At 58.4% G+C, this 10514-nt stretch overlaps 2 protein-coding genes across 5 annotated transcripts; both read right to left on the bottom strand.

Moving 5' to 3' along the window:
* Positions 1-652: 652 nt before the first annotated feature.
* LOC120871297 (D-dopachrome decarboxylase) lies at positions 653-4137 on the bottom strand. Its single transcript, XM_040251185.1, has 3 exons — positions 3175-4137; positions 2642-2817; positions 653-880 (listed from the first exon to the last, which is right to left on the bottom strand). The coding sequence occupies exons 1-3, from the start codon at positions 3403-3405 to the stop codon at positions 808-810; spliced, it is 480 nt and encodes a 159-aa protein (XP_040107119.1). The 5' UTR covers positions 3406-4137; the 3' UTR covers positions 653-807.
* Positions 4138-4287: 150 nt separating this feature from the next.
* Positions 4288-9419, bottom strand: LOC120871296 (glutathione S-transferase theta-3-like). 4 transcript variants are annotated; one of them, XM_040251181.1, is made up of 5 exons: positions 9194-9419; positions 7772-7859; positions 7141-7291; positions 5014-5190; positions 4288-4703 (listed from the first exon to the last, which is right to left on the bottom strand). In XM_040251181.1, exons 1-5 carry the CDS (start codon positions 9303-9305, stop codon positions 4512-4514), a joined length of 720 nt encoding a protein of 239 aa, XP_040107115.1. In that variant the 5' UTR covers positions 9306-9419; the 3' UTR covers positions 4288-4511. The 4 variants fall into 4 exon arrangements, with proteins under 4 accessions (XP_040107115.1, XP_040107117.1, XP_040107118.1 ...); XM_040251183.1 differs by lacking the exon at positions 9194-9419 and adding an exon at positions 9009-9161; XM_040251184.1 differs by lacking the exon at positions 9194-9419 and adding an exon at positions 8300-8504.
* Positions 9420-10514: the final 1095 nt, after the last annotated feature.

Genomic DNA, 10514 nt, shown 5'->3' with positions numbered 1-10514 from the left:
AGAATGATCAAAGCTTTAAGGGGGCAGGGAAAGTATCGCCCAGAGATGTAAACTCTGCATCTGGAAGAAAGCTGAAAAGGAGACTTCCATGCCACACCTCCACCGCCCCCCACCCGCCTCGCCCCACCCCCGCATCCTCTGCAATGCAAAAGCATGATACGGCTTTAGATTGGAGGCAGGGGCCGGGGCAGTAACAAGATTCTATTCATTCCATTTCCAGAAGCAGAGGCTGCATTTCTGGGTTTGCCATTTGGCATGTGGATCTTACAAGGTACACAGCTACAGAGAATTCTCAGCAAGACTCACAAGAGACGATGGGAGTCTGGCAATGCCCAGGGAAGGGCCCCGAAGCCCAGGCTGAAGACAGCAATGTCAGGTCAGCAGAGTCTGCAGGAAGGCCTAGGCTGGACCAGTTGCCTGCCGCTCCCCACCAGCCTGAACAGGGGCACGAAGAGGAGCGACTCCAAGAAGCCCTCCACCCTGATTCCAGCAGCCAAATATAAGACATGAAACACAGCCCCTGAGGACAGGAACATCCCACCTCCCAGGTTCCCTTAAGGTCCCCACCTCATAAACCAACCTACTGTCCAGAGTGACCCAGAATGCCAGGGGGTGTGGTGGGGGAAGGCAGTGGCAAAGGGAAGTAGAGAAGTCAGGTTTGAGACAAAGCTCTCTTCGTTTATTTGTTGTGAGGATGCGGAGAACCACACGGAGGTGCCAGAAGCTGGTGTCCACCAGGCCCTCACTGCCAGGAGGCCTCTCTGGAAGGGCTGTCAGCTCGGAGGCCCTGGATGCCCTACACGCCAATCATAAAAAGGTCATGACTGTCCCCTTCTTGCCAATCTGCCAGTGCTCCAAAGGGAAAAAGCGGATCACTATCCTTCAGGAGATGGAGAGAAAGATGTCATCAGCTCCTTGGCTAACGCCTAACATTCTAACACCCCCCAGCCAGACATACCCACTGTGGGCTCCAAGGAGCCTGCCTTAGCCCCACCAAGCATTTTGCAAGCCTGTCTCACCCCATGAACACTCTCCCCGAACCCTGGACACGGCAGTGGGCATGTCAGGGGTGGAATGGTGGCTGCACACTGTCATCACCCACCCGGGACAGACAGGCAGCCTCTGTGGGCACTGTATGTGGGTTCGTAGGGAGCCTTCTCTCTCCCAAACTGCAGGCCCCCAGGAACATACATGTGCAGTATCCCAGCCCCTGTTTTTGCAAAGCCTGGCTCAAGGAGTCCAGGCATAACCACCTCCCTCCCCACGTATCTGTGGAGTGAGTGAATGAGCTCCTCTCCCAAAAGTGACAGGAAGTTCCTTGTGCAGAAACAGGATACTTGGGATAACCTAGGGCCAAGGAGGTGTATGTGACAACCTCAGTCGTCCCGTCCCATCTGTAAATGGGCATAATGGAGCTATCTCCATTGTGGGATGAGACGTCCCCATAATGGGATGCCATGTCCACAAGCGGGGTATAGACAGAGGCACAAAACTTCTCAGGATCAAATGGGGTCGTGCATGTGAATTACCTATCAAATCTCTGGTATGTGGTAAATTACAGGTTGCTTATCATTGTTAGAATTCTTATGGCTCCCCAGATTAAGGACCAGGTCTAAGCACCCCCAGAAGTGACCATTCTTCACCCACTCTTTCTGGGCCAACAAAGGCTCCATTCTGAAAGGTTCTTTCAAGATTCTTATGCAGTTAGTTCCTCACAGGCACAGACTCAGCTTGGGAATATTTTTCACCCAAGAAGAAACCATGACCTTGCCACGGAATCCCAGCTTTGGGAGCCATGGGGCCGTCTTATTAGAAGCCAACTCATTAGAAAAGACTCTGATGCTGGGAAAGATTGAAGGCAGGAGAAGGGGATGACAGAGGACTAGATGGTTGGACGGCATCACTAAGTCAATGGACATGAGTTTGAGCAAGCTCCAGGAGACGGTGAAGGACCGGGAAACCTGGTGTGCTGCAGTCCATGGGGTCGCAAAGAGTTGGACACAACTGAATGACTGAAAAACCATCACCGAGGGCTTCTTGGGAACCATTTGATCCATGCCTCTCTATTCAGAGAAGAGAAGGTTACAAACCAGACATGGTTCAATTCCAGGTTTGTTTGGATTCCCCAGCTGCATGGGACCCAAAGGTCACAGCCTCAGGACATACCCAGAATTCCTCCGGTCCAGCTTAGAGAAGTTCTAGATTACGCCTGTTTTCCCAACAGATGGAAAAACCTGAGGGCAGATGATAAGTGGCTTTGGTTCTGCCGGGGTAGCAACATTCTGCCCTGTCAGGCGCCAAGGCAGGTACAGTATAGTGCCATCCCATGCAGTGCCCCCAGGAGCGGTTAAAGGGGAGCCTTCCCATTTCACAGATGGAAACACGGAGGTCCAAGAGGCCATACCTTGCCCAGGTGTCACAGGAACCACTGCAGAGCCAGGAATTCATTCAATTCCACTACCACTCTCAAGGTGGGCGGTCCATCGGCCCATGGGGTCAAGGGGCCAGGCGGCACCAGATCCTTCTTGTCCAGCGTGAGGAGTTAATTTCCCCCAAAACTTAGGAGGGGCCTGAGGTGGGATCCCGGCCCCCCAGTGGCACAGCAGTCCCAAGAGGGTCCTCTCCCTGCCCCCCTACGCACCGGTCCTCGGCCAGGTCCAGCTCCTTGGTGAGGAACTCGAAGAAGCGCGCGCTGTGGCCGCGGTTCTCCTCCGCCGTCCCCACCACACCGATGGAGGAGACGAGCAGCTGGGCGCTGGGCTCCGCCGAGCCGTTCACCACCATGGCCAGGCCGGACCGCACCGTCACGTTCACGCGCTGCGGGGACACGGGAGTTTAGCCTGAAGCCGGCGTTAGGCGGGGATCGTACTGAGGACGTGGGGAGCGCGGGGTGAGGGAGCCCGGGGTGCAGACGCGCGAGCTCCACGGGGGTCAGGGCTGGGGGCACGGGTCGAGGTCCTTGGAGGTCACTTCGGGGTCACGGCTGGCCAAGCCGACACGGAGCACGTGTCGCGGACGGGGCCGCAGGGCCCTGGAGTGCGGGAGGACGGAGTTGGCGGCGGGCGGGCGGGCGCGGAAGAGTCGGGGTCACGCTGGGGAAGCGGGGTCGCAGATAGAGCCCGACCCCGGTCCGCCAGCCTCCTCCCCGCCCCGTGCTCCCCAGCCCAGGCTCACGTCCTCAGGCTTGCTCAGGATGGCGGCAGTGGCCGCGCAGAGCCGCTTCTCCAGCCCCGCGGGCACGCGGCCGGCGGGCAAGCTCGTGTCCAGCTCTACGAACGGCATGTCCAGCGGGAAGGGTGCGAACGGTCGCCGGGGAGAAACGAGGCGCGGGGTCCCGGTCTGTGTTCTCGAGGGTCGGGCGACGGGGAGCGGGGGCGGGGCGCCACGGAAACCTGCTCTCCTCATTGGCTGGACAGAAACGCAACGCCCCCTGATTGGCTGTCTGGGCTACATCCCCGGGTCTCAGCAGAGAGCCGCCGCCGGGGCTGGCGCTGATTTCCGGAAGTGTGGTAGCCCGGCCCCCTCCTTGTGACCCCGCCCCCAACGAGGTATTGGCCGCGCCAAGCCCCGCCCACACACCAGGGCCCGCTCGCGCCCCGCTCCAGCCGTGCCGGCCGCGGTTTCCTGTCTCCTGTGGCTTTCCAGCGCTTTGGCTAATATTTAGGTGGAGGTCTGAACACGCCCAAACACACATACCCAGAGGGGTCATCCCCAGGCTCCACGCTAACAATGCTACGTCGTCACGGAGTATTAAAAAATTTTTGAATGAGTTGTCTCTGCGTCGGGCAACTCGCGTTCGACGTGCTAAAATGCTCTTCTTTTGATCAGACCTGGTGAAGACTGGGAGCTCGAGTGGGGCTCGGCAGAGACCCTCGGATTCACTGCATCCCTGTCTGGTACCCACGGACAAAAACACCCTTGTGGCTTCTTGTGCCTGTGGCAACCTTGCCTCGTGGTGAAGGATCGCCCACCAGGGGGTGGTGATAGCCAGCCAAAGCCCCGGTCGAATTACCAGCAATGTTTACGGGGCCCTGTATTTTTTAGAGGTGAAACAAAAGCTGTTGTTGAGCATGTGGATGTCTGTTGATGTGGCCAAACGTGGTACTTTCATCAGCGTTGGAAAGCTGTTAGAATTGTAAATAGCAAAGGTCGTTGAAATTATGTGGGTGTATATGAACGATTCCAACTACATATCTAAAACTTTATGTAAGTGGGCATATTAAAGGACTCATCCTTTGTCCTTTAGCCTCAGGGCAGAAACCAGGGAAAATTTTCAAACAAGAGAGGGCCAGGGTCACTTTTGTGTTTACTGGAGCTCTTTCCAGAGTTCACATGGAAGTCAGCGAGCAAGGGGTAAGGGTGAAGTTAGCGGACGGACAGAGGAAGGCACGCAGGACTGGCGTGTGGAGAGCACTGTGGCCCGGACTCTGAGCGGGAGCTGTGTTTTGGGCCACAGCCGAGGGGAGGGAGCGCCATTTCTTAGAGTGCCATGGCAGGCTCGCTGGGACTCGCTACAAGAACAGTTGCGCCAAGGGCTTCAGCCTCTCCTTCACGGCAATGTCTGCTGGAGGCAGGTCCTTGGCCTTCATGAGGACCGCGTGGGCCTCTCGGAAGAGGTCCTCCCCCACCGCAGCTTCCACGCGCTGGCGCCATGCGGCCAGCTTAGGCCGGCTTTTGAAGATGTCACAGCCGGCACTGACGGGCTGCAGGAGAGGGAGCTGACTGGAGGGGGGAGGTGCCCAGGGAAGCAGAAGGCCGCCCCTGGCCTAGGGATCCCCTGGGTGGATTTCCCCACCTCTGCCACTAGAGGAAACACCAGGAAAGTGCGCAATATCCCTGTAGGGTGGGGTTTTAGGCCCCTTTTTACAGATGAGGACCCTGAGGCTCAGAGGGGACGTGACCCACCCAGGGCCCCCCTCTACCCCCGGCCAGAAAGAGCAGTGTGAGCTGGTGCACGGGCTCCCTTCCAGGGTACCCCTCTGCTCAGCAGCCCCCCTGCCCCACAGCACTCACATGCATCAGCTCTGTGATGGCCACCAAGTCCGCCACCGAGATGTGGGGCCCGGCCAGGAAGTCCTGGTCCTTCAGGAACTTGTCCTCAAGCAGCTGCAGGCACCGGTCCAGCTCGGCCAGAGTGCTTGCCAGTGTCTCAGGGGGCACCCGTTGGCCCAGGAACACGGGAAACATCATCTGGCAGGCAGAGAGAGGGCTCAGCGTCTGCCTAGGGCCCGGCCTGGTTCCGGCTCTCGTCCTGTTGGCCAGCCATCCTGCGCATTTCTCCTCACTCCCGTCACCCGTTCCCACCCACGGCCACCACCAGCCCAGGCCTCATCGCTGACTCACGCATGGCCAGCCTCCACCTCTCCCTGGGTCCTCACATCAGGCAGCCAGGGGATCCCTCTGCAATCCCAGTCTGCCTGTAGCTTCTCCCTGCGTAAAGCCTTCCATGACTCCCTACTGTCCCCTCCCCGCAAAGGTCTCAACACACAGCAGCAGCCATCCTCTCCCACTCTCCCACCACCCCCGACTCCACCCCAGGCCTCTCAGATGGGAATCTGTGGGAACGGGCCTGCAGACCCCTCTAGGATGTGCTTCAAGTGTATGGTCCTAATCAGTGCACCTGGTGGGGGTCAGCCTCTGCATTGCCAAGCTCCCAGATGACTGTCTTGCTCCTGGCCCATGGACCACACTCAGTAGCAAAGATCTACACTCACTCTCCTCAGCTTCTCTCCATTCGGCCCTCAAATGCACCAGGCTGCCTCCCCCACCACAGCTTTTATTGTCATTGTTGAGTCCCTAAGTCATGTCCAAGTCTTTTACGACCCCATGGGCTGTAGGCGGCGGCCAGGCTCCTCTGTCCATGGGATTTCCCAGGCAAGATTATAAGAGTGGGTTCCCCTTTCCTCCTCCAGGGGATCTTCCCGACCCAGGGACTGAACCCGAGTCTCCTGCACCGGCCGGCAGATTCTTTACCACTGAGCCACCAGGGAAGCCCATGGCTTTTAAAGCTATGGAAACTTTCTTTGGGCCAAATGGGCCCCAAGATGGAACTCCCTGGCAGCGCGGTGCTAGGACTGCAAGCTCTCAGTGCGCTGCTGAGGGCCCAGGCGCAGTGCTTAGCCCCTCACACACACAGGATGGCCGCTGGGTACTGGGCGCTGATCACGGCTCAGGGCTCATGGCAAAGGCCTCTGCACATGTGACAAGCAAAAATGGTATCTGCACGCTCCTTTAATGCGCATTTGCTTGGTTTTTACTGAAGTTAAATGTTTTCACCCACTTACTGCCCCTTTCTCTCTGTCCTTCAGCTACATCTCTGCTGGTTTCCTCTGCCCGTTTTTCTCCTGTCTTTGTCTGATGAGCTTCTAAGAACATCTTAAATGTCAAGAATGTTACTTCTTTCTAACATATCTTTGCCAAGATTTTTCCCAGTTTTTTTTTTTTTTTTTTGCTGGCTTTAATTCTTTTTTTTCCCCCTTCTTCTATAGATTTCACAACATAAAATTGATGAGCCTTTTCTTTAAGTCTCTCACTGTTATTAGGCTTATCAATCTTTGCATATCCAGAAATTAGATCAACATTTAGTGAATATCTCATTTCTTCCTACTTTGAGGTTTGTCACTTAACATCTCTCCATCTGCAAAGTAGGTGTGTGGCAGAGCGAGGGCTTGATGCTTTTCCCCCACAAGAGGCAACATTCCTGGGCAGTGTGACATGTGCAGGAAAGCAGAGGGTTCATTTCCAGGAACTCGGGAATCAAGACCAGAGAGGGGGCTTTCCTGGTTTAGTATCCACCTGCCAATGCCGGGGAGGACACGGCTTCTGTCCCCAGTCCCGGAAGACTCCACGTGCCTCGGGGCCACTCAGCCTGCCAGCCGCGAGTCCTGGATCCCGTGTGCCCCAGCCTCTGCTCCCAGCAAGGAAGAGCCAGCAGAGCCAAACACAACTAAACAAACAAATGAGTTTTTGATAAGACACCTTGGGGGAGTCGTTCCCAGGCTCTGTGCCTCAGTTTCCTCTCTGGGAAACAAGTCCGTTGCCCTGGAGCATCTCTGGCATTCTAGGATTTAGTGCTCTCAGTTCCGACAGAGAGCCTGGCCCCTTGGTCATCCCGGGAGGGCTCCCTGCCCCAGGGCTCACCTTCTGCCACATGGTTCGGGTACAGCTCATCCGGAGGGCCGTGTGCTGCCACGACAGGTACTCGTCCACGCGGGCTCGGGCCTGCAGGTCTTGGGGGTACCAGTGGTCAGGAGCCTCGTACTTGCGGGCCAGATACAGCAGGATGGCCACACTGGGGGACATGGGGGGTGCAGAGGACACGCCCCAGTCACTCATCAGCCGTTCTACAGGGACCAGGCCCTGGGTGAGGCCTGGCCCTGACCTCACACGTCTTTCCCCAGATCCTGTGGGTGGAGCATCTCAGAGTCTTCCTGGTTCTGGTGCACAAGCAGGAATGCGAGGCCCCGAGGGGTCAGGTGACAGCCAGGGCCATACAGATCTACACTGAGGCATCTAGCATCTCCGGCACCGAAGGGAAAACGAAGTGTCGTGGGGCTTCAGAGGGCTCCAGTACCATTCCCCACCATCTCCGGAGCACAGGCATGCCAAGAATGAGACCAGGTGCCCCTCCCAGCCCTGGGCACCTCTGCCCACTTCAAGCCACTCTCCACCCCTTGGGCCGGAACAGGGGCTTGGGACACGCAAGCCACGAGCCAAGCCATCAAGAGTGGACACACAGATGGCCAACAGGTGTGGCCCAGGGGCCCTTTACCTCTCAGCCAAGGTGAAGTCCCCATCCTTCAGGGCTGGCACCTTCCTCAGGGGGTTCACCTGGACAAAGTCATCGCTGTGGTTCTGGCCTGTGGAGTGACCAGTGAGGCAGGTGGGGAGAACTGTGAGGCCTCTAAGATCTCTGTCCACTCCCACCCCAACAACCAGCCACCAACTTTCTGGGGTCCCTGTCCTGGTGGGGCGTCAGGAAAGAGGAGGCCACTTCGCTGGTCAGGGGGTGATATCGCCTGAGCCCACCAGAGGTTCCTGTTCCCGTGTCCACCTGCTCTGGACCTGGGCCAAGGAGCATCTCAACTTTGGCTTGGGCGGAGTGACGGGAGGGTGGGTTTCTGCAGCCACAACCCCCCAGCCCCAGTCAACTCCATCCCTGCATCAGGCCCTCCAGCCCCCTCCCTGGGCTCTAGGCTTGTCCCCTGCAGAGCCCCACCTCTCTGTGCTAACTGGGTGACCTGTCCACACACCTGTTCCCAGATCTGAGCAAACCTCACTCTCACCAGCAATGCCTGACCTGCTCAGCCACTCAGCCTCCCGCAGGTCACTTCTCTTTCCTTCTTGTGGCAAACCTTCCAGACTCCTTCCCCACCAGGGCCCCCCCGGTCTGGCTCACTTCTGCATACTACAGGCCTTCCATCACCACCACCAGCTCAGGCCCGTGTGGAGGGGACGCCAAGTAGTGAGTGTGAAGCCGGAGGCTTTAGCGGAGTGGGGCTCCAGCCTGGTCACAGGACCACCTGCGGGCCTCTCTGCTCCTTCTCCCTGGTGGGCAGGATCACCACCATCCATTCTCCCTCCAGAAACAGCCTCTGTGCCCGGCCCTCACCCCAAGGATCACTGAGAAGGCAGAGCAAGGTGGCACCAAAGCAGTAGGTGGCTCAGGCTGGGGCGCCAGAGGCAGAAGGCGGGCAGACTCAGCCAAGCACGGTGTTGCTCCCGGCCTGCCCAAGGGGCTCTGAATCCAGAGCTCCTGCTAAGGGCCGGTGACAGCCCTGCTCCCTCTGCGGGATTCTGCCCAAGTGGAGGGGACCTAGGTAGGCACAGAGTCAAGCGGAGGCCAGATACAGGTGAGCAATCTTCTGGGCAGTCACGCATGGGGGCTGCCGCTGCTGAGAACCAGGAGGCCGCGGCACTGTTTTCTCCGTGGTATGGAGAGCCGGCTCTCCACTTTCCTCCCTTCTTCGCCCCGCCCCAACCCCGGCCGCACCGGCACTGCTGTCTACCTGCTCTGTTCCCCCTTAACCTGGGTGTGAAGAACGGTTGGTATTCACTAGGTAACAGTAAGACGGACAACACACAACCGATGGCTGAAGCCACGGTTTCCGACAGGAGTCTGTCTGCACCGGGCTCCCGACTCGGGGGCCACAGGGACACCCAGCCCCCGGGCCTGCTTGCTTATCCAGCCCACCTTTGAGCAGGTCCACTGTGCGCAGCTCAAAGGGGATGCGGTTCTTCTTGGCGAAGATGTAGACGGCGCGGCAGGGCTGGGACAGCAGGTCCAGGTAGAGCTCCAGGCCCATGGCGGGGGCGGGAACGGCGGGCAGGGCCCACGACAGGAACGGCGGCGGGCAGGTTCCACCGGTCACCCAGCCGAGGGATGTGCGCAGCTCCCGGTACCCGAGCCCGGCCACACCCTACCCGCCCATTGGACGGCGCCGGAGAACTTCGGGCCAATCAGCGGCGGCCTCGCTCTCCCGCCTTCCCTCTGCGGGGTTCTGAGCTGGGCTCCCTTTCCTGCCCGGCAGGGTTCAAGGAGACAGATTCTGTGTCCCTCCGCCGGGTCAGTCCCCTCACCTGGACAGCAGTGTCTAACCTGTGTCAAATGGAACGGGACGGGAGGAACGAGATCAAGGGCGCTTCCAGAGCAGACACTCAGTGAATTTAGGGTCAAAGGGTTAGCCCAGGCCACCTCCCCACTCAGAGCGGGGGGGGGGGGGGGGGGGGGGGGGGGGGCGGGGGGAGGTGGCTGAAAGAGGAGGGACTTCAGAGTCCCCAGGAACCCAAACAGAGGAGTAAAAGATGCCGCAGGCTCCCGGGGGCCCACGGCCCAGGGTGGAGGCGGGGGAGGGCGTGTGGTCCTCTGCATCCAGCAAAGACCAGATCACCACCTCAGGAAGCCGCCCCTCACCAAGCTTCTTTACGCTCCCGGCTATTCTTCGCCTCCCTCCTGCAAAACAGAGCCTCGTGAGACCCATCTATGAGGTTTGTGGGTGGGCCCGGAATCTTCCCACTTCCCTTGTAGGGCCAAACCCCTCCAACCTCAAGCCTGGGGCTCCTGAGGTCTTTGGCTGTGATGCCTTCATCCTCTAAGCAAGTCTCCCAGGTGAAAAAACCCGTGTCCCCAGGGACTTCAGGCTTCCCTGATAGCTCAGTTGGTAAAGAGTCTGCCTGCAATGCAGGAGACCCCAGTTCAATTCTGGGCTGGGAAGGTCCCCTGGAGAAGGCAAAGGCTACCCACTCCAGTATTCTGGCCAGGAAAATTCCATGGGCTAGTCCATGGGGTCGCAAAGAGTCGGATGCGACTGAGTGACTTTCACTTCACTTCACTTCCAGGGACTTCCCTGGTGGTCCAGTGGCTAAGACTCTTTGCTCTCAAGGCAGGGCACCCAGGTTGGATTCCTGATCACAGAACTAGATCCCACATACCACAACTGAAGATCTTGCGAGCTGCAATTAAGACTTGTGAGTGCCTGTGCTGGTCGGGTCTGACTTTTTGAGACCCCCATGGA

Source organism: Oryx dammah, unplaced genomic scaffold (assembly GCF_014754425.2).
Source record: "Oryx dammah isolate SB20612 unplaced genomic scaffold, SCBI_Odam_1.1 HiC_scaffold_12, whole genome shotgun sequence".
Classification (NCBI taxonomy): domain Eukaryota; kingdom Metazoa; phylum Chordata; class Mammalia; order Artiodactyla; family Bovidae; genus Oryx; species Oryx dammah.
Note: the sequence above shows the minus strand (reverse complement) of the source record. Positions and strands in the feature narration are given on the sequence as shown.

What these genes read in the sequence shown, in the direction of transcription:
- LOC120871296 (XM_040251181.1), bottom strand. Translation starts at nt 9,305, where the DNA reads ATGGGCCTGGAGCTCTACCTGGACCTGCTGTCCCAGCCCTGCCGCGCC. An exon ending in CACAGTGGACCTGCTCAAAG is followed by an intron (nt 7,860 to 9,193) that starts GTGGGCTGGATA and finishes GTCACTCCACAG; the next exon opens with GCCAGAACCACAGCGATGAC. An exon ending in GACTTCACCTTGGCTGAGAG is followed by an intron (nt 7,292 to 7,771) that starts GTAAAGGGCCCC and finishes CATGTCCCCCAG; the next exon opens with TGTGGCCATCCTGCTGTATC.
- LOC120871297 (XM_040251185.1), bottom strand. Translation starts at nt 3,405, where the DNA reads ATGAGGAGAGCAGGTTTCCGTGGCGCCCCGCCCCCGCTCCCCGTCGCC. An exon ending in TCCTGAGCAAGCCTGAGGAC is followed by an intron (nt 2,818 to 3,174) that starts GTGAGCCTGGGC and finishes GTGTCCCCGCAG; the next exon opens with CGCGTGAACGTGACGGTGCG. An exon ending in CTGGACCTGGCCGAGGACCG is followed by an intron (nt 881 to 2,641) that starts GTGCGTAGGGGG and finishes CATCTCCTGAAG; the next exon opens with GATAGTGATCCGCTTTTTCC.